This window comes from Caretta caretta, chromosome 6 (assembly GCF_965140235.1).
Source record: "Caretta caretta isolate rCarCar2 chromosome 6, rCarCar1.hap1, whole genome shotgun sequence".
Lineage (NCBI taxonomy): Eukaryota > Metazoa > Chordata > Testudines > Cheloniidae > Caretta > Caretta caretta.
In genome coordinates this window covers 50343183-50366319 of record NC_134211.1, presented here as the reverse complement: position 1 = coordinate 50366319, position 23137 = coordinate 50343183, and the positions used below count along the sequence as shown (strand labels likewise).

The 23137-nt window shown below is 39.4% G+C and overlaps 1 protein-coding gene across 10 annotated transcripts in view; it reads right to left on the bottom strand.

Annotated features, from left to right (window-relative positions):
- Positions 1-23137, bottom strand: part of CD44 (CD44 molecule (IN blood group)) — a 101159-nt gene that overhangs the window by 55710 nt on the left and 22312 nt on the right. For 9 of the 10 annotated variants that reach the window (XM_075129507.1, XM_075129512.1, XM_075129508.1 and 6 more), the window contains 5 exons: positions 10311-10476; positions 5751-5887; positions 4243-4314; positions 3303-3542; positions 1083-1208 (listed from right to left, as the gene is read on the bottom strand). In XM_075129507.1, coding sequence (XP_074985608.1) covers positions 1083-1208; positions 3303-3542; positions 4243-4314; positions 5751-5887; positions 10311-10476 — 741 coding nt within the window. The remainder of the gene's footprint in view (positions 1-1082; positions 1209-3302; positions 3543-4242; positions 4315-5750; positions 5888-10310; positions 10477-23137) is intronic. The other variant, XM_075129515.1, reaches the window with a different exon arrangement.

Genomic DNA, 23137 nt, shown 5'->3' with positions numbered 1-23137 from the left:
TGCCTTTTCCCATTCTAATATATCTTTTTTGAGAAGGGGCAACCAAAACTGCAAGCAGTATTCAAGATGTGGGCGTACCATGGCTTTATATAGTGGCATTGTGGCATCCCTTTCCTAATGGTTCCTAACTTTCTTAACACAAAAGAAAAATCCCAAAACTTTAAAATGAAGAATTCCATCAAATATATTTAAAGACTCATTTTAAAAAAATTAAGTTGATTTTACTTAATGTTGCTGTCCCACTACTCATAAGATCCTACCCCATGGTGCACAGGTGCACTGGATGCTGGAGGAAGATATCACAGGGAGTTGCTTTTTACACACCTTAGCACAGTTATTCAGGAAGAGGGCAGGAAACAGTGCTAGAGTTCTACTGAATACTAGAGGAAAGGTCACCACCTAATGTCTCTTCAAGTATCCCAAAGCCCAAGAAGCCTGGTAAGCACAGAACCATTGTGGTCATGCTGCAAATGACAACAAGCACTTGGAAATACAATCTATTCCTATATGCAGTGCACAAGCAGGATGGCATCTCCAACCTTAACTCTGTCACTCCCTCAAAGTACCTCCTTAATGAGTTAAGTCAGGATTTTGATCTGTGCTACCTACTTCACAGCCATGAATGAGTTAAAACCACACACTGATGAATCAAGTATCAAAGCACACATATGCTGCATAAAGGGGCAGAAATTGCACTTCTAATTCTCATATACAGTGTCTGCAAGTGATGATGCACAGAGGTACCTGTAGCCCAAAACAAATTAAATTATGTTGCTTGGTATAGGGTGAATAGGTGTGATGAAATGGAACATGAGAGATATGCACCAAAGAGTCCACGAATCACTTCTTAACTTTAAACGCAGGTAACAAGGCAACCCTTGTCTCCACTTGTCCCTTCTGATCACCAGTGACTGCTGTAGATCTCATTTCTGATTTAACTACCCCAGAAAGCTCTGTTCTGAAATGTTGTTCCAATGCTGAAGATAAGTACTTGGCTACTTATCATAATATCCTGCCAGAATAAGAGAGTAGGTTAAATACAGTCTGCAGTTGGCAAAGTTATTACAATTCATTAGCCTTACTAGTACTTGTGGGATGCTGTCTTTTGCTAAGATGATCACTGTCTTTTCCAGGAGCACCATCAGTTATCAGTGAAATCATGGTTGAATCTTCACCCCGCTTGTCATCGAAAGGTATCGCAATATCATCTGTGTGATGAAGGGTGAATCAACTGTAACTTTTCATTTGCTGAGCCACCACTCCTGCTGTTCTCATTGTTAGAGCTTTCACACTATAGGAAGCCTAGGTCTTTCATTTGTTGGTCCAGTGGAAGGATAAAAGGAGAGGAGACTGGGGTCCTTGTTTAGTTCGTCATTAAATATAATTGATTTTCTAATCTTGGTATCTAATCACTAACACTGGTTGTTCACGGGAGTGTGAATTTGCAGCAGCCCAATGATAATAAGCATGGCAGCTAAGGTGGCAAAGACAACAACTTGCTCACCGAAGCCTGGATTTATGTTCTTGTAGCTGTGGCAACTCTGGATCTGGAACCTACAAAAGTGCTTGAGGCCGTTTGTAATGCTGCCATTATTTTTACGTATTATGAGCTTTGGTCCAGGCAAAGACTACAGTTGTAAGCAGAAAAGAGGAGAATTTCCTCTTGGAAAGACAATTCATGAAATTTGAGAAGAGTGTTGTTCCAACATTAATTCCCATTACCCTGCCATAGTATTTTGATGTCACTGGTAAGCCATGTGGAGAAGCAGGCCCAAAGTCCCACAAGTACAGTACCACCAGCAAATCAAATTTATCCTCTGCTAACACTTCCACTCAACAAACAATTAACTAAACATTTTAACTAAACATCGATGGGTAGGACAATGGCATGATCTCTTGGTATCCTCTACTTGTAAATGGTTAGTGAACGGTTAAATAAAACCTTGTGTCCACAGCCCAGAGGAATGCTCTCTGCTACAGAGGAAGGATGGCTGATCTTGTGGTTAAGTTGCTGAAACAGGACTAAGGAAACCTAGGCTTAATCCACACTTCCTGTGGGATCTTGGGCAAGTCACTTAGTTTTCCTGTATCTCAGTTCCTCTTCTCTAAAATGGAGAACATACAGCACTTCCCAATTTGTGAGGGCAAATTTATTAGTATTTGTGAGACCCGCACGTACTCTGAGGATGTGGGCCATGTAAGTGCTTACAAATATGAAAGCTAATAGGTACTTAACCATCAACATAAAGAGATTAAATAGAAAATCTTCTACCACATGTGCCCTGAAGTCAAAAGAAAAAGAAAACCAAGAAAATGAAACAATTTAATTCTCTTCTATTCACCTACACAAATTTTGCCCTAGGTCACACCTATACAACTCCATGGTTAACCCAGACCCAATTTTGTCTCCTCTAGGGCTTCCCGGATGTAGCTCAGGGCAGAATATGGTTTTTGGTCTATACAGAAAGCCCTTCCCTATCTCCTGGAAAAAGAAAAGCCATAAACGGAAGGCTGACAGCACCAACATTTTTACTGTTTTTGCATATTGTGATATGCTTATCAAATACAGTTTACAACATACGGTTTGCAAAGAAGGGATTCAACTGCATTTGTACTGTAAATCTCTTCTTATGCATGTATTATTTAATATGGACTCCACAAATATGATCATACCGGAGACTATTAGGTAGGTAAGACTATTCCAGCTTGATCTCTAGGTATTGAAATCCTATCTTTCTGCACTTACTTTTCCAGATTCTTCTGGTAAAATACTTAATTATGTTCATCCTTTGCACCTGTGATATTTCTTTGTTATACAAATAATGTTTTGCTAGATTTCATTGAGCCTGATCCTTCTGCCAGTGAAATCAACCATAATATTCCCATTGATTGCAGTAGGCACAACACCAGGCTCTTAGAAAGATCTATCATCACACATACTGTGAAATTATTCCTGGAGGAAGAAAAGCAGAACTTTTTTGGTTTGTGATTGCTTTACACTCTCATGTTATTATGAAATGTCTCTGGAAAGTGAAAAGTTTCTATGATCACAAAGACACACAACTTTTTTCCGTCCAATTCTTTCTCAAGAGCACCAGGAATATGGGGCAGAGATTGTGCTCTCTCTTTTCCATGGCTATAGTGGTTACAAAGCCATTGCAGATTTTGATGCCCTAAGACACACTGTGTCCACCAGTGATGCCCCTTAGCATTCTAAGAATTGAATCACAGTGCAATGTTTTCATACAGTTATTTTAAGAGGACAAGTTAAGCTACAATAGTATATAATCCATTATTCTTACTGGTACTTGTGGAATGATATTCCTTTCTGCCCGACACAGAAGAATAATCTGTTGACAGTGCATCTGGGGTTGTATCTTCATAATATGGGGCACCAGCCGTGTGAATTCTGATGATGGTGGGGTTTGTTGTATCTCCGTTATATGTTGAACCACTACCCACATGATTACCATCTGTAACTGGAGTTGGGTCAGGCTGTTTCACACCATCAGCGTAACGTGAGCCATCTGCATTATCTATGACTGTTGGAAGGAGAAAGAGATCAATTGAAATAGCTGAGGCATCATGAATGTTGGAGTTGTGGGGTGAGGCTAAAGGGCTATGGCCACAGTTGTAGTCAGACCTGATATCAAGCAATTTGTTTTCTGTCTGTCTGTTTTATCCTTCACTGATCTATCTATTGTAGTTCTAATTTGTGTATGCATCAGCATAATGGGCCCAGTCTGGTAAGTGGGCCAAAGTCTGGATTAACTTTCAGGGTGAAATCCTGGTACCATTGAAGTCAAGGATAAAACTCCCATTGACTCCAATGAGGCCAGGATTTCATCCTGAGAGCCCGGTTCCATCCCTAGTTCCTTGCCTGGCTAGCAGGCTTCGGCATGATGTGGAAGGTACATAATAACTGTAGGACATAGAAGGCTTCAACAAAGCTCTCTCATCAAAGAAGCAACATCAGTCCTCTATTTATCAAAAACAATCTAGTGTCAATATGGAAAATTTACTACGCTAGAACCACCTCAAGATAAATGCTGTCACATATAGCCTAATTCTAGGTGGCAGATGGAGGTCTGATTGCTTCACTTTCAGTATATTACCATCTCTGGACTTGCTTTTCTTATGTGTAGCATGATATTGAACATTTGCATTACTCACATACAGAAAAGAAACCTGGTAGCTGAAAATGGAACCAATGCTAAATCATTCACTTATGCAATACATTACCTATTCGGCTTTGATTATCATGCCAAGAATCATTTAGTTTTATGATTGGTTCACATGCCATATCCCTAGTTTCTGAAAGGAGAAGAAAATAATTAGTTAATTTGACAAAAGGTGGTGAGAAAAATTCACTCTTTTCTGCCCTATTTATTAGATTCATAGTGTTATCAACAACTTCTTAGAAAAGTTTCTTGGGGTCTCGTCTGAAAGTGGCTTTGAGAAAACTAAGAATTTTATAAACATTTTTAAAGGGACAAAATTGGTGTATTTTAATCAAATTTCACAAAGTTACTCTCAGTGTTCTCAATTTGAGTCAGATCCTCAACCCAGGACAAGTCCCCATTTTGCCAAAGGGATGGACTGTATGATTCCTCTGCACTGAGGGCATTCCAGGGTAGAGCACTTAGGCAACACTGGAAATCTATTACGGAATACAAAGCTAATCCTGGGCTGGCGGAACAGTCCTTTAGGGATCATTCCAATCAATATAAATTAGAATTCCTCTATGGTCCAGTTTGACTCCCTCCGACAGCTCCAGTATCAGAGCTGGTAGCTCAGAGCCCTTTGCCTCTCTCTACCCCAACCCAAGATTAAGCCCTTTGAGTTCCAGAGAGTGGAATAAAGCTTCAGATATTCTATGTCAAAGCAAATTGTAATTTCAAAATGTCACCTCTATTTAAATCACCGTTGAATTTGGCCTAAGGATTTTTGTGGGGTTGCCTCTATCTATACCAGCTCTGAATATGACCAATTAATTTAACAAAATCTAGGCAACTCAATCAAGCCAGTCTCTTACTCTTAACACATTTCGTGTGCCCAGTTATTGCAGCACAAACACTGAGCAAAATTATCCACGGCTCCCTGACAATTTGACTCTGAAAATTTTAATTTTGCAGGGGTCCTCATGTGGCATAGAAAAATAAACAAAATCAGAAACATTTAAAATTATTATTAAGAACTGTAACTCCATATAATGGAAGAATTCCACAAAAGAAGTGGCCTGCCTTTGAACCTACAATATTAATGTAGCTAAGCAACACCTGAATTTGTGCTTGCCAGGGGCCTCATGCAAGCAGAGAAAGCAAGCTAAGAGTCTTCAGGGTCCCTGATCTTTCAGCGCTTGTAAACTTCACTATTATTAGCTCTAAAAACATGTGAGTAAAAGAATGTGAGGAGTAGAAATCATCACATTCAACAATTCTGTGTTCTTTGGATCCATACTTGTGGTACTTCCCTACTAAAATGACAATTCTTGAGGTTAGAATCATAAGTTAAATATGAACTCAGACATTTTTTTAGTTCAAAATACAATGGGCCAAAGTCACTGATAGCATCAGCAGGTGCAGCTCCAGTGACTGGCAAAATGTGTTCTATCTTCAAATGCGAAAACAAGACCACAATACACATACAATTTAATATGGAAGCTCTGGTTCGAGTAATCTAAAGGAGAGAGAGCATATGTTATTGTTAAATATCTTAATTCTCACTTACACAGTACAGCAAATACCTACCTGATGCATTATAACAATATGTATCATACCGGTCTGTTATATTTGAAGTGAGTATGTAAATTCCAGTGTTATTTGCTGCACAAAGAGAATATGGCTTGATTCGTGGGATTACAATTTTGTCTTCTATGTAACCATACCTGTGAAGAATACAGAGTGAACAACACTGTCAGGAAGGAAGGCATGCAGCTGAGCCTGCTAGCTCGGTCTCCAGGCTGACTAATGACCACAACTAAAGCAGACCTGGCTGATTGATCAACCTGCCTGACTAGCTGAGGGGAACCAGCGGGCATGTTCTTAAACCCAGCTACATCAGAAGATCGCTGGCTGCTCAACAGCTTGTGCCCAAAGCTGCAATCGCTCCTGTGCCAGCCTTGTTCCTCCTTGCTCTGGCCCTGCTCCCCTGCTTGTTTCCTGACTCTGGCTTTGACCCTTGGCATGTCCACCACCAGATCTGACCCCCATGTGCGGTGGCGGACAAACACCATGTTATGTATCACAGCATACAACAGATACTTTCCTCAGGACTTTCAATACCGCCAAATAGGCCAAATAGGAGACAGAGCATTTCATATCATGAAATAAGAATAATCCCAAATCTGGTCATGGAGATTACTCCTTTTTTACATCCACATTAACATCACCAGCAACCAGCTCCAAAATCATTCTGCATGTAATCTCTGAACTAATAACCATTGCAATGCAGTGTGAATTATTCGATAAGACAACTGCTCTGCATGGGGATGCAATGAAAATGAAGGATAAAAAGGGTAAACACTTCTCGTTCAGTTGGGTTGTGTATTATAGAACACAGAGGATCAAGGCTCTGATTTTCTTTCATTGAGCTACATTTTCACTACTTCTAGCCTAATAAATTGCACAGTACCATTTTGCACTGGAATTGCATGCCACAAATCTGAAGAATGGATGGAGATCGTGAGCAAAGATGTGCAGCGATGATTGATAACATGCCAGTCTCTGCGAAGTGCAAAACTTTAATAAAGTGTTCAAATGTAGCAATATTTCGCCTACAGAATGTTAGCTAAAATACTTAATATCCCCCTGGATAATATGTGTTGCAAATAATGCTGCTATTTGAGTATGGGGCACATAAATCAGGCTGAAATTTCAAGTGAGCTTGTGATTAACAAAATTATGTAACAAGTTATTACGATTTTGCAATCTCATATCAAATGACTAATTCCTGTGAAGGTACTGGTTTCCCTGAAATCTATTTAGATGAGAGTGGTGATTAAATGTTAAAAAGCCCTAGGGTTTGGGGATTGTTTTAAGAGCTGCTACTTGTCAGGGAGGGGCAGGTGTGGTATGTTAGCTGCTTGGACTCTGTCTCAGTTGTGGTTCCCCAAGCCCTGTTACAGTCCACATCCATGATTCACGTCCATCCACCTGGATCAAATCATGGCAATGATATTTGCAATTCTAAATCTCTAATATGGGTGGAACAATAGATTACTTCACTGGCACAGCCATATTTTTTATTAGTCCTAGATCCGGTATCCTATTGCTAAGACTATCATATTGGCGGCGTTATAATAAAAATCTTTCTTGTTTTATGGCCTGCTGACTCATTCATATTCACTCTCTACTCCTGGTGTGCTTTGACTATTATATATAACGTACTAGTTCTTTTTGTCTCCCACTCAAGCCCATACAGTTGGATTTATGGTACTGTGCCAGAGGAATACAAATACACAGCACCCACAAATTATTAAAAAATATCTCAAATTCCATATCTGTCCTCTTCTAGGTTCATGGATAAGGGGAGAAAGTGCAGTGAAAGCAAAACCACAGCTCTCCTCCAATGTGAAAAATAGTTCCCTCTATTTCTTTTACCCTTTAAGTTCTTTTCCATTTTCTTCTCATCTTACCTATAAGAGACTCTGTCCAGTGCATGAGACTCAAAAGTTAGAGATAGAAAATGCCTATTTGGTCTTTCAATACTTTCCCCACCACTGCAGGACTGTCCCAGTCTAGTCTTCCATTTGGCAGCATTTTAAATCATCCCTCCACTTCACTTGGGAGACTGTTATGTAACGCTCACCATCGGGAATTTTTGCCTGATATTCCCTGGGAATATGGCGAGCATCATTCTCCCACTGCAGAGGCACACATATTATTCTGATTTATACCAGTGAATGAGCACAGGGCACAGTCCTGGTGTAAGGGCAACTAGGGCTGCAGGAGATCTTTAAAGATTATCTGCCCACGCATTTGCAATTAATATTAGCAGTGCGTGACATTTATACAGCATCACACTAAACATTTTCAAAGCACTGCACAAACATGAACTAATTTAATTACTTTGATACTAATTAAACTAATCACTTTCCATAGATATGATTTTGCCGATAGTACACTAACATGAAAGCAATTTTACCGATTTCTCATGAATTTGCAGACTAATGCAAAGGGAAGGAAATTAAAACAGTTAAAAGACTGAGAAAAACAAGTTTCAGAGTAGCAGCCGAGTTAGTCTGTATCCGCAAAAAGAAAAGGAGGACTTGTGGCACCTTAGAGACTAACAAATTTATTTGAGCATAAGCTTTCGTGAGCTACAGCTCACTTCATCGGATGCATACAGTGGAAAATACAGTGAGGAGATTTATATACACAGAGAACATGAAACAATGGGTGTTACCATACAGACTGTGACAAGAGTGATCAGAAAAGGTGAGCTATTACCAGCAGGAGAGGGGGGGCAGGGTGACTTTTGTAGTGATAATCAATGTGGGCCATTTCCAGTAGTTGACAAGAACCGGGGGGGGGGGGGAATAAACAGGGAGAAATAGTTTTACTTTGTGTAATGACACATCCACTCCCAGTCTTTATTGAAGCCTAAGTTAATTATATCCAGTTTGCAAATTAGTTCCAATTCAGCAGTCTCTCACTGGAGTCTGTTTTTGAAGATTTTTGTTGAAGAATTGCCACTTTTAGGTCTGTAATCGAGTGACCAAAGAGATTGAAGTGTTCTCTGACTGGTTTTTGAAAAACAAAACAGCCTTGAGTCAAATTTACAACAGACAATTCCACCTTCGCATATAATAACTTTAAACAGTGTCATTTGGTTTAATTTTTCTGGTGGTAAATATTAGGACTCTCTTTAGAGGACTGATAAAAAGTACAAGCTGGCAAAATTTAAAGAGTTGAAGAGATGCCCACCGAGCTTTCTACCCCAATAAACTTCAGGATGAATCCTGAAATCCCTACTCACTTCCTACTAAAGCTGAAATCCCACTGAAGTTAGTTGATCCATTTGACTTAAATAAGATTTTTATTGCTATGAGTCTATACTGCTTGACAATGAATCCCCTCTGCGCCTGCTGCACTTGAATCTTGTCTCCTTTCTACAGCTGCATGTTTGGGATAACCTGGATAATTCATAGAGTCATAGATTATATGGCCAGGAAGAACAACTGTGTTCAGCTAGTCAGTCCTCCTGCATAACACAGACCATACATAGGACTTCCCTGAATTAATTCCTGTTTGAACTAGAGCATATCTTTTAGAAAAGCATCCAAACTTGATTTTTAAATTTCCAGTGACGGAGAATCCACCACAACTGTTGATCCATTGTCCCAATGGTTAATTACCTTCAGTGTTAAAACCTTGTATCTTATTTCCCATCTGAATTTGTCTAGATTCAACATCCAGCCATTTCCTATTGTTATATCTTTGTCTGCTAGACTGAAGAGTCCTGTATTATCAAATATTTGTTCCCCATGTAGGTACTTATAGACTAATCAATTCACCCCTTATCCTTCTCACAATAAGCTAAATAGATCGAGTTCCTAGTGTCTATCACTATAAGGCATGTTTTCCAATCCTTTAATCATTCATGCAATTTTTCACTGAACACTCTCCAATTCTTCAACATCCTTCTTGAATTGTCCACATCAGAACTGGACAGTGTATTCTAGTTGCAGTCACACCAGTGTCAAATACAGAGGTAATATAATCTATTACTCAATATCTCACCCCTTTATATGTTCAAGGATCACATTAGCCCTTTTCACCACAGTGCCACACTTGGAGATCATGTTCAACTGATTATCCACTATGATCCACTGCTTCCCAAAACAGAGTTCCCCATCCTATAAGTATGGCCTGCTTTCTTTATTTCTAGATGTAGGACTTTACATTTGGCTGTATTGAAACACGTATTGTTTGCTTGCACCCAGCTTACGAAGTAATCCATATCACTCTGAATCAATGACTTGCCCACTTCATTATTTACTACTTCCCAAATCCTTGTGTCATCTGCAAATTTTATCAATAATGATTTTATGTTTTCTTCCAGGACATTGAAAAAATTTAATTAGTGTAGGGCCAAGAGCCAGTCCCTGCAGGATCCCACTAGAAATACACCTGCTTGATTATGATACTTCATTTACAACTACAATTCAGTTATCCTTTTCTACTCATAGACCATCTAATTAATAGCCACTTAAAAGTAATTGCAGTTGGCACACCACATCGTCACAGATGGACAGACAGATAGCTATACATATTCACTATATATTATCTTCTTTAGAGTTTCCTTACCTGCAAGTTTCAAATCCTAATTCATGAGCTTTCTTCATCTGGTCCATTGTTGGCAGGGTACTATTGAGAGCTCTGCAGAGTTCAACTGCCTCACTTCGTGTGAGATTGTAGCGACGATTTTTCTCAACATGGAAAACCCCTGCATATCTGCAACTTATATTAAATTCTGTTGATTGAAAAAAAACCAGAAATTATTACAATGATAATACATGCTGTTTCACTGAAACACTAGCAAGATTTCATTTCCAAGTACAATGAAGTTACAGAGAACCATCAACATCCGCCAGTTCATTAGGGGAGAAGGCTTGCACAATAAATCTGGTTTTCCAAACTACACTCAGATCCTTTTTGCTCAAACATCACATTAATGTCCAAGAACAGTAGCATAGTGTTTCTGTGAAGTGCCTAGCACTTTTGGGAACATGCAAAAAAACCCCATCATCAACAACAACAACAATTTGGTGCAGAAGATCTAATGGGACAAGATTGCCAAGATATTTTAGAAACACATCTGTCTGGAAAAGTTTTGGCTTCACTGTAAACATTTGTCAATGAAATTTTCCAAACTGCTGTAGTTAGCAACTAACCTGTTAATAAATATGTACCACATTCAAAACTGCAGTCTTGCAGATTTCCCTAGTTTTTATACAATGTGTGCCAGATTCACATAAATAAGTGGTGCTCCACTGACATTGGTATAAAGTATATAGAAAGTACACTGTTTGAGTCTTTGCAGCCATAGTCCTATATCTAAGGAAACAGTGTCCAACCATCCAGGTCCATCTAAGTACCTCATTCATAAAGGGAATAAACAAGAAAAGGTGAAAATGGTTATAATTTAACCATTTCTGAAATATACAGTCCCTGTATTAAATGACCTCATTCTGTTTGTTTCAGGGTTTAACATTTTTCATGAAAACATACATCAAAGCAGAACTAACATCTGAAACTATTTTAGCATCAGCACAAGGAATAGGTTCCTTTTGGCATCTATTAGGTCAGGGCAGACTAGTTAGACTAGTTTGATATCATATGCCACAGCTGATGTAGACAGCAAGTAAGCAGTGTGCAACAGTATTTCTAACTATAAAAGTGCTGAGCTGCTAAATATACCCTGGCAGGCAAGCTCTAAGGAACCATACAGCCAGCTAGGAATGGTTGGAATACACCTAACTCACTTTCATTTGGAAGCACATTATGGACATTGGTTTCAGAGATATGGTCAACATCTCTGTGGTTTTCTACTGTGAACCACTATATCAATGTCAGCATACAACACAACAATGTAACTAATATTGTAAAGAATGCTGGATGTTAAAAATTTAATAATATCATAAACCGCTTTGCCCATGAAAAGCACTATATTTCGCTAGAACTAAGTAATTTTATCAACAACAATTATGTATTATTGAAAAATCTAGGTGCCACTGTTATGTGACAACTCAAATGGGCCAAAGTCAGGAGTGAGTTCTGGTGCAATGTAAGTCTTCTTCCAGATTCTCAGCACTTAAGTTATATCAACCTAGTCTGAAGGGAGGGTCATTTAGGGCTTGTCTAGACAGGAAAAAGGCTGCAATAGCCAGTGTAAGCCTAGCGACTCCTTACTAGCTCCCCATGTGGACCCTCTCACTGCTCACTAAGAGTACCGTTGTGCAGTTTAGTTAATGAACTTTGGCGATGTGTTAAGCTCAAAAGCACTCCTAGGCTATGTCTACACTTGGAGCTGGGGTATGATTCCCAGAGCATGTATACATATCGCACTAGCTCTCATCAAGTTAACATGCTAAAAATAGTAGTGTGGTTACAGTGTCTCTTGCAGGGGTAGCGTTGGCATAGGCTAGCTGCCCTGAATACGTATCCAGGTGGTCCAGGCGGGTTTCTATTCAGGGAGGCTAGCCAGCACCACCACTTATCATTGCCCATGCCACTGTGACTACGCTACTATTTTTAGCGCACTGTCTCAGCTGGAGCTAGAGTGAGTGTGTCTACATGATCTGGGAATCACAACCCTAGCTCCAAGTATAGACATCCCTTTAATGCACAGCGAGAGTGTCCACACGGGGACTTAGTGTGGAGTAGCTAGTGCACTTAAAAGTCACAATTTAGCGTGCTGCACGCTAACTTTCTCATGTAGGCAAACCCTTAGACTCACCTCTGAATTTGATCTAAATGTCTGAAAGCCTAATGGCACAACAAACAACAAAAATAAAAAAATTCAAACAAACATAAATCTCTCCTGTGGGCACTCAGTCTCCCCTACTGTTGACTTCCCACTGGCTTCAGAGGTACTGTAGGACTTTTGAAAATGAGGACACTTATTTAGGTCCCTAAATATGGATGTAAGACCCTAACTTTAGGTATCCGTTTCTAAAAGCCTCGATCATTCCTCTGGCCTGGGACCACTGAACAAGTAGCACATTCAGCTCCTAAGGGAGGAAAGTGCCTCAAATTGTGCTGTAGAGGCTGCATGAGATGGCGAAAGGCGTAAAACTAGAGCGGCTCTAAAGAGAACACCTCTCCCTTCCTCTTCGGCCTGGCAAGTTAGAGCCTTCGCGGTATGGATGGTAAAGCGCGGAAAAGATTGTATGATCCGAAGAATGCCCACAGACAACAACAAAAGGAGCGAGGGGAAGAAGAAAGCAAACATACACAATGAACTGCTTTTTTGACAGCGTGGAAAAAAATAACAGCTCTGGAAGGTGGGGAAAGACTCGATATACTTCAAAGCAAAAAATAATTAACTCAGCTCCGACCCCACCCTTCCTTCAAGAGGAAACTTGACTGCAGCCCCAGACTAAAATGACAATCCCAGATCATGCAAAAACTCAGTTTATTCTTCCCAGTGAAGTGCAGGGCATGATTCATATTAACATTAGTGGGAGTTCCAACATGCATAGGGAGAAAACAGATCCAATCTCCTGCACACATTGCAATGTTGTTTCTCTCTGGTGCCTACAAAACTAAAAGGTACCACATAATAATCTCTCCCCTATGAGCTCCAGAATGCAAGCCCTAAACATTTGTATATTCACCTCTTCTGGATATATTGGCAATCACTCTCCTTTAACTCCTGTCTTTTGCCATGAGCTAGACAGCCGATGTTATTCTATAAACACACACATCAAAATAAATGATAGTAATCAAAGGGTACTGCATAATCACCACTGTTGTAAACCACATGGAATATTTCTTCCCATATGGAAGTTGGAAACAAATAAGCAAATGGAACAGTAAATCAGACTTAGACTGTATGTATGTAAAAGGATTTTTATTATTTATACAAGAGTAACTGCACCATAAAGGTACGTGACACTGACAATGTCCCTGACCTGAAGAGTTTAGAATCTATGGGCTCAATCCTGCAGACACTTACTACCAAGGCAGCGGGACTAAATTATGGTAGCAGACATTGCACCAGGTAGTACATGTTTCATCTCATGTATAAATTTAGGACCAAATCCTGGAGATAGGAGGGGGTGGAGAAAGGGAGGATGTGGTTTTTAACAAGAAGGCATTGTGGTTTCTTCAGTTAGACCTGAAGCAGGAAGGGGTGACTGGAGGAATGGCAGACTAGTCAGGAAAAAGCTGATTTCAGGGGCCTACCCAGAAAGAGGCACAACGATCAGAGTGGGAGAAGCAAACAAAGATGGTGGTTTGCTATTCAGCTTGGCTAGAGCAGAAGGACTTGAAAGGAGATGAGATCAGAGCAAAATGGCAGCTAGAGCTGTGTGGAGAACTGCAATTCCATTTGGTGAAGGATTTTGAGATTTTGATACCTGTCTTGGTTCCAATTCCCCCCAACAGAAAATTCCGAAAAAAATGTATTTCAGTTCAATCTCAGTATTTTATTTCAATTCTCCCTTTTTTAATTTTTATATTATATGTGATTCAAAGTTGTAAACATTCAAAACCAAAAGTTGTTTGAAAACAAAAATTCAAAAAATTTTTACTGAAAACATCAAAACAAGAGATTTCGACACTGTCGGAACATTTTGATCAGTTTTTCTCATAAATGAAATAATGACAAAAATAGACATGATTTTGCATTGTTTCAACTTTGACAGACTGCATTCTCTGACAGAAAATGATTCCATGTAAGTTTTTGTAACCAGCTTTAATGGTAGCCATGATGTGTGGGCCTTTGATGGCAAGAATGAGCGCTTGTATATGATGCAGACTGGGAGAAGAAGCAAAGACGTTTTCCCAGTATGGCTCAAGGCACCTGAATTGTGCTGGGAGGGGAGAAGCTGGGGGGCTGCCTTAGAAGTGGCAGTCAGAGGCATTACTCCTACAGAGTGCAGAAACAGGCATAAAGCCTCCCCAGGTGCTCTGCAGCGCTGATTCCTGAGGCCAGCTGAAAACAAGAGATGTGGCCATAGCCATTCACTCCACTCAGATGAAAAATGCCTCTTTCAGCGTGATCAGGGGAAATGGCATTGCTTGCCACTCTACCCCTTGAGCTCTTAGGATGTAGGCGTAACACAAAGTGTGTGTTACATCTCCCTTTAGTGACTGGCCCACATAGAGGGCAACAGCCTACGATTGCAATCAGCTCATGGAGCTTTGGATCTGAGGGCTCCTGATTCAAAACTTGATAAAGCATTTGGGGAGTTGTCGCACAAGCTGCCGAATTATAGTTGTTTCCTCCACAAATGAGCTAGCTAAATCTGTGAATAATACACATTCCATCAACTCTAAGATTCATTAATAAATTGGGCTATTATATCCTACAGAACTATTAGGGAGATTAAGAACAACAAACCTGGAGATTTTGGAACTAGTTATTAATTTTGGATTCATTTCTGGGGCTATAGGAAACTTTCACTAAGAAATCAGAAATCACATAAAACTTGCCTGGTTTTGGGTTGTGCTACAAACCTGAAACTCAGCTTAGCCTCACGGAAATGTTGGGTAAAGTCACAGCTCTTTGGTGTGAACCTTGGCCCAGATGTGAGCAAATCTGGGCTAATTTATTGTTTCAGATCATTATTATTTACATTATAGTAGCACCCAGAAGCCCCCGTTACGTTTGGAACCTCATTTTGCTAAACACTCTACTCATTTCATTCCGATTGGAAACCCTTTGACCCTGATCCTGCAAACAACTACCCAGTTCAACTTAGCGGGACTATTCACATGCCTAAAGTTACTCATGTGTGTATTTGCAGGACTGTTTTCATCCCTATTAACTTCTAAAGAACTTTCCCATAATGGAATCCATATTACTTTTGCTGTATCTCTTCTATATGTTGTTACAGCAGCTGGGAAGACCAACTTTACTTAGCATTGCAGACATCTCTCCCCAGGAGACACTATGCATGAAACAAACAATATTTAGCACTCACATAATGCTTTACATTTGCAGTGTTGTACAAGCATTAATTTATCTTAACACCTTTGTGAAGTCAATATTATTAGCCCCATTTTACAAATGGGAAAATGGAGACACCAAAGGTTGCCCAAAGCTTCACAGAAAGTCAGTGGCTGGATCAGAAATAGAGCTCAGCAGGTCCTGTTCTACAATCCTAAACCCTAATCTCTAGATAATGCTGCCCTTTATGTAGCGAATAATTGATTTAATAAAAATGCTTCTATTCGTACTAGCCTATGTAAAACCCTATTGAAAATAAAATGTAGGCTCTAAACTAAACCAACACAATGGCCTTATCTTTCTTTAATGGTGAGAAAGATTCCAGTCTACTTGTGAACTAAAGAAGAGTCTGGAATGCCAAGTCCAGACCCAAATCTAGAGATTCCACCTTCTCCAAAGTTCAGGGCTGTTCAGATCCAGAGTTTTGGGGTCAAATTCTTTGTTAGTAAAACTCTATTGACTTTACCAGTGTTGCGCCAAGAGAGAATTTTGCCCTCAGTTCTAGCCCACTTCCACCCAACCAACATGTAACTCATGCTGTGCATCAAACTACTTTTAACACTTTCAACTTGCCTAAAGTCTCAAAGGGTCTGATTCTAAACCCACTTACATTAGGATCAGAATCAATACCAAAATATTTCCTTTCACTCTGCCCTTCAGAGCTGGCATGACCACGTTCTTTCCGTGACACCCATGTGATGTGCTATAGCTGAAAGACAATATTGTTTAATAATCATTCTTAAAAGAGGCAAAAATTACACAACATGCCTTAATTGTCATCATCATTAATCTTACCCAGACCACGAGACTTTGGTGACTCAACTTGAAGACATGGAATGCCCCAAGGATGTTTCTGATTTAATGAGCATGGAAAACATTAACACACACACACACACACTCTTGGAAGTGGGTATTCACCCACGAAAGCTCATGCTCCAATACGTTTGTTAAGCCACAGGACTCTTTGCCACTTTTACAGATCCAGACTAACACAGATACCTCTCAGATACTCTTCTCCTTGCCTTTCCTGGGAGCCTTTGTCTTCTGCTTGTCATCCACAGGCATTGAGAAAGCAGCTGCAAATTCTTCCCTAATCAGCCCTCCTCTCCTAATCTTACCCCCCATCCCAATCTAAACCACTCCTGTCACTCCATATGTCAGCATACCCTGTCAAGAAGACTTATATCTGATTCAGCCTTGTTCCTTTCACTTAGCAGTTGCCTTGCTTGCTTATCTCTGGAACCAATTGCCCATAGTGAGAGCTGAACCTCTTTAGCCGAAGCCATAAACACACACTGTTATCCAGTGCCCACCACAGTGATCTAATGGGCTGAGCTAGGCTAAGGAGCTCTGCCTTTTCATGGTTTGATATACCTCCAAGTCATTCGTACCACAGGCTTTTTAGCTGCAGTCAACCACCAAACCAAGTTCAATCTTACATCTGAGCCTGTTTTCACAACCCTTACTGACCGTGAGTAGCACTTCCTCATGCAAGTGAGCTGATGTAGTCTCTTTTCCATAAGGCCTATTGATAATCCTGTAGAAGTTTTATTTTTTCTCTGCTTTTACTGTTCAAGATGCACTTCCTGTCAGTGTAATAGTCAGCTGGGATATTGTTTAATACTGTAAAACATCATGCTGATAATTGCAGACACATGGAAGCAACTAGGAGCAGCAACCCATTTGCAGGAACTTTGCCTCATTTCACAGAAAACCTTGAAGTAAAACGGTGTTTAGACACTCAAGGTCTTCAGGAAGTCTGCTCAGTAAAACCACAATGTTTATTGCCATGGAGAATCAGGAAGTGCTCAGCTCACTGTTCTCTTGGGGATTTTCTTTTTTGGGTTTGTGGTTCAAGATGATTGACAGGTAACCAGGACGTGATGAATGAAGACTGTGAGAAGACATGAAGCAAGGGTTTTGATGGCACGAATGATTTTCTTTCTACACACTTCAAGAGGATTCAGGTTCTATGGCTACAAATGTTGTCCTTAGTTATTAAACAGGCCTTGTGTTGATTGTGTTATTTCATTGCATGCAGCTCTGCACATGTTCAAATATCATCTCTTTATTTAAAAAAATACAAAATTCTTATGAGAATAATTGTTTTCATTTCTGTTATAGTACCCTACATCATTTTGTTTTGTTCTCATATACTAGAAGGAAGATGCACGGGGTCAGCTTTCACATTTGTATTTCAAGTATTTGTGTTTATTTGCACTAGTGGAGGACTTAAAGTGCAAAATGGGGTGTTGGATCCATATTCAGACTTCCTCGAATGTCAATTTTTTTGTAACCAGGGTTTCTCTCCAGCCAATTATAGAAATGGGGCCAGACAAGATTCAAACTTCCCCAGAGTTTTCAGGATTCAGAGCGGAGCTCCCAGTTCAAGCCCATCTCTAATTTGTGTTTATATTTTTCAAGGGTATATACAATGTCAGAATACACCAGGGAATCAGTTATGGAACCAAATTAAAATGGTTATTTCACACCTACCTGGTGGAAATGCCATTGGAAGTCGGGATCTCATGTTATTTGGATGTATTAGATGTTTAAGGAAAAAAATCAAAGAATTATTAGAACACAAACACTAAGAGATTCTAAAGTCAGCTAGTTTTGTCTTCCTGCAGAATCTGAACAAACAACTCCATCAGTCAGTGATTATTAATACACTAAGATCAGAAAGACTGAGATGTGGAGTTAAGGCAAGGTCACATCATGACATTTCACTACCTTTTACCTTATTATTTCCTGAGTAACACAGTATTTCTTTAAATTATATTATCAAAACATATGCACTAGAGGAATGTATGGCTCAGCCAACTGGTAATAGAATACAGAGGCTTCCACCTCTATGTCAGAGGCTAGAATAAAGCCCAGGTCAGCAGTGCCCGAAAAATAACTGATGACTGTCAGGTTGTGCAAAATGAGTCATTAGTCTAAGTAGTTAGTAGTAGACAAGAGTCCATGTTTTTAAACCACACCAACACGGACACTCTTTGAGGCTTTGTGGCCAAAGAAAGTTGGAACACTACAGTCTATAGTGGGATGAATGAAATAATTTACTAGGATGAATAAATTCTGATCAACATTAAAAAGTCAAATTCTGCAGAACCCACAATAATTTAACAAGGACATGTCAAAGAAGCAGATTTCCTTTATCAGCCACTAAAAATGTAACAAATATAATCTGCTTTGTTTGCGTGAACAGTTTGGCATTCATATCTATGATCAGTAATTAAACTGTCATTCGGGACAGCAACAGAAAAAAACCCAGTGTTTCCCAGTATCCCAATTGCCAATCTACAATGTGGCAGAGCAGAATTAAAAGGGAACAAATTCAAAGAACTTTTTTTATAGAGAAACCCTTCATAGATTCAGTACCTGACTTCAGTTCAACTAATTAAAGGTGCCTTGGGGTAGGCCTAAGGAGGCTTTAATCTCTAGGTCACTGGTTCAGTTCATTGTAGGACTCAGAGGGGCCTATATGAAGTGAGTTGGCATTCTACATCTAGCGACTGATGGACTGGTGTCCAGGTAAGAATTCAGCTTCACCACAAGTGACACCTTTCTCATTACTCACTACAAGGCTGATTCAATATTGAAACACCAGCTGACTCCGAGAGATGCCTTCGAGAAGACAACACAGGCACACTAGTAGGGTAATATGTGGGAAGCTTCACTGTTGTTATCTATGCTGCACCTAGCCTGTAGCTATTCTGTTCTGTTTAGATCTTTACATTGCTCCCATCACTGTGATATTTGAAGAGAAACAGAGATCTTCAATTCTAGGACCGTACATCTGTCAACTTTCACCAGCATTACACTCACTTAAAAAACCCCATGAAAAGTAATAATAATATTTACATATTATTGCCAAAAACAAAATGTACCTAGAGGACAGTGAAGATGACTTGGAGGTAGGAGATGTGTGTTCTATTCCCATACCTCTGCCATTAACTTACTGTGTGCTTGATAAGGCATTTAACTTCTCTCCCAGTTTTCCCATCCAAAAATCGGGGATAATAATATTAACATAATTCAAAGGAATGTTGTAAGGCTTAATGTTAATAAAGGGACTATATCAGTGCAGTGTTGTTATTATGATGAAATACACCTTTCACAAATATTTGTGACTCAGTTAATGACTGGCATAGTACAGTACTGGTATCACCAAAATAGTACAAGAGTGTCAAATTTACCTAAGACCATGGGGCTGAGTTAGGACCTGATCAAAGCACTTAAAGCACATGGTTAAACCACTTGCATAAATCCTAATAAATTTTAAGCACGCACTAAAATGCATTGCTGAAGAGGGATGAGAAAGGATTACTTGTCTGTTTAAAGTTAAGTAGGTGCATAAGTGCTTTGCTAAATCAGCACTTTAAAGTGGTGAAATATGTGCACCAAGACACAAGAAGTTCTGTCCTTTGTGTGATCAGAAAGACCATCTTTTAACAACACTATCAGTGATATACTAGCCCAAGAAGACAGCAAGATTACACTTAAATTGCAACTCATTAGGGCAGGGACCATGTCTTCATACTTGCCTGTAGAGCAAAAGCGTGGGAGCTACCTAGGTAAAGTCAAAATACTAAAATAAAAATATTATGGAAAAATAATAAATAGGAAAAAGCTGGGCAGAAGGTTAGACAATAGAGAATGGGAGACAGAGAGAAATACCAGTCTGATATCATAGAGCAACATAAAAGATTCTTTCAAAGAAGCAGAAGTTATATGATTTTCAAGCTCTAAAGGGAGCCCAGCAGAGTTTAGCTTTTTCCTTAGGGAGTGGCCCCACTAAAGTACTGTTAAGCAGTCCAAGCGCTCCCTGCAAAGATTTTGTACAGTAGGTGCCAATTCAGCCATATTTTACTCATGAGATGCTCTCCATTTGTTGGACTTCTAAGAGGTACCAGATTTACTGGGTTTCAGTACGTTGTTCCGTGCTAGATGTACAGCCAAGATGAGATGAGGCACGGAAATCTTTGAAAAGCATGCAACCCACATTCAAAAGAAAATGAAAAACTCCTAAGCTTTAAAAATAACAACAAAAAATAAGCCTGTGAATTTTCCACTCTCAGATAGACACATAACAGAGTAGCTTCCTTAGATGGCTGAGGGATTATATAAGTTTGATATTTTTGTTCTGAATGATTGGTTCAAATCCAAACCAAGTCAGTATTAAGGACTGAGTGTTGTTAGGCATGTTGATGACAACTTGCATAGCTACTACGTAAATCATACGTATAAACCTGGGGAGTCAACTCTAGAACTCTGTCCCTTTAGTTCCAAAATCACTGAATTCTACCGCTTAGACTTAAGGAGATCTCCTTTAGCAGATAACAAATGTAGGTCCCTTATCCTCTCCATGGATCTAGAAACAGATAGGCAACATCAGTTAGACAATCTAGCGTATTACATAGTGATTCAGCGTAATGAGTTGGTAGGTTTCAGTTTAGTACCTACTAGAAAAAAACACCACAACAGTCTTGCCAGAAGCGTCCAGGCTTAATAAGCCTGTAAAATGATCTACCTTTCTACCCTGAAGATGGTCTCACCAGGACAGAGTTGGGTCCACTAGTGTGATGAGTTTAAGGAAGTCTATATTAGACCTGGTCACGGATTTTTCAGCAGAAAATGCTGATTTGTCAAAACTGAAACTGTGGGAAAGGGTCAATTCAAAACATTTTGGAAAAAAAGTTCCAAAATTGAAAAAACATCCTGTTCTGACATTTCAGAAGTAAACAGTTAAGTTTTTCAGTTTGAAACTACTTTTCAATTAGAAATTTTTGTTAATGTATACTAACAAAAGGTTTAAAAATAAAGGTTGAACATCAAAACAAAAACATTGTAATTGACCTGAGCTGAAACTGTTATCAGATAATTGTTTTGTGAAATTTTTTACATGTCAACTTTTTGTCCCATTTGTGATGGGAAAATGTTTCAATATCTCAAAAATTCTCCAGGGACAGGAAAACCATTTCCCATGCAGCCCTGCCTGTACCAGGGTACTAACCCTGGAGCACATGCATGCATGCGACTGTAAGTGGAGCATGGGGTCTGGTCCAAGAGGTGAATACAGCTGAACCACTCTATAACAGGGACTATAATGTAGTTAAATTTAACATCCTTTAGCAGGGGAGGGGAATACCAAAGAAACCCAACACAATACCATTTAACTACACAAAAATGAGGAAGTTGGTTAAATGGAAATTAAAAGGAAACAGTCACAAGAGTGAAATGCTTGTAAGCTGAATGGAAACTATTTAAAAATACCATAATAGAGCCTCAAACTATATGTATACACCAAATAAAAAAAAAGTTAGTAAAAGGACCAAAAAATGCCAGCATGGCTAAACAGAAGCGTAAAAGAGGCAGTTAGAGACAAAAAAGGCCTCCTTTAAAAATTGCAAGTCAAATCCTAGTGAGGAAAATAGAAAGGAGTATAAACTCTGGTCAACTCAAGTGTAAAAGTATAATTAGGCAGACCAAAAAAGAATATGAAGCGCAAGTAGTAAAAGACGCAAAAACAGCAAATTATTTATCAAAAGCTTGCCAAACCATCAGTGGGTTCACAGTACTGGACAATCAATGTGCTAAAGGAGCACTCAAGGAAAACAAAGCCACTGCAAAGAAACTAAATTAATTCTTGTATTTGAAGATGTGAGGGAGAGTCCCACAGCTGAGCCATTCTTTTTAGGTGACAGATCTGAGGAATTGAGGTGTCAATACAGGAGGTTTTGGAATAAATTGATAAATTAAACAGTAAATAACTCACCAGGACCAGATGATATTCACTCAAGAGTTCTGAAGGAACTCATATATGAAATTGCAGAACTACTAACTGTGGTATGCAACCTATCACTTAAATCAGCCTCTGTACCAGATGACTGAAGAACAGCTAATGTAATGTTAATTTTTTGAAAAAGCTCCAGAATGATCCTGGTACTTACAGACCAGTAAGCCTTCAGTACCAGGCAAACTAGTGAAAGTGTAGTAAAGGACAGAATTATCAGAGACATAGACAAACACAATATGTTGGGGAAAAGTGAACATGGCTTTTGCAAAGGGAAATTATTCCTCACCAATCTATTAGAATTCTCTGAAGGAGTCAACAACCATGTGGACAAGCATGATCCAGTTGATATAATCTACCTGGACTTTCAGAAAGCCTTTGATAGGGTACCACACCTAAGGCTCTTAAGAAAATAGGCAGTCATGGAACAAGAGGGAAGGTTCTCTCATGGATCAGAAACTGGTTCAAAGATAGGAAACAAAGGGTAGGAATAAATTGTCAATTTTCACACTAGAAAGAGGTAAATAGGGGGTTCCCCAAAGATTTGTACTGGGACCTATGTTGTTCAACATAATCAGAAGTGATCTGGACGGGGTAAGTGAAATGGCAAAGTTCGCAGATTATACTAAATTATTCAAGATAGTGAAGTCCAAAGCT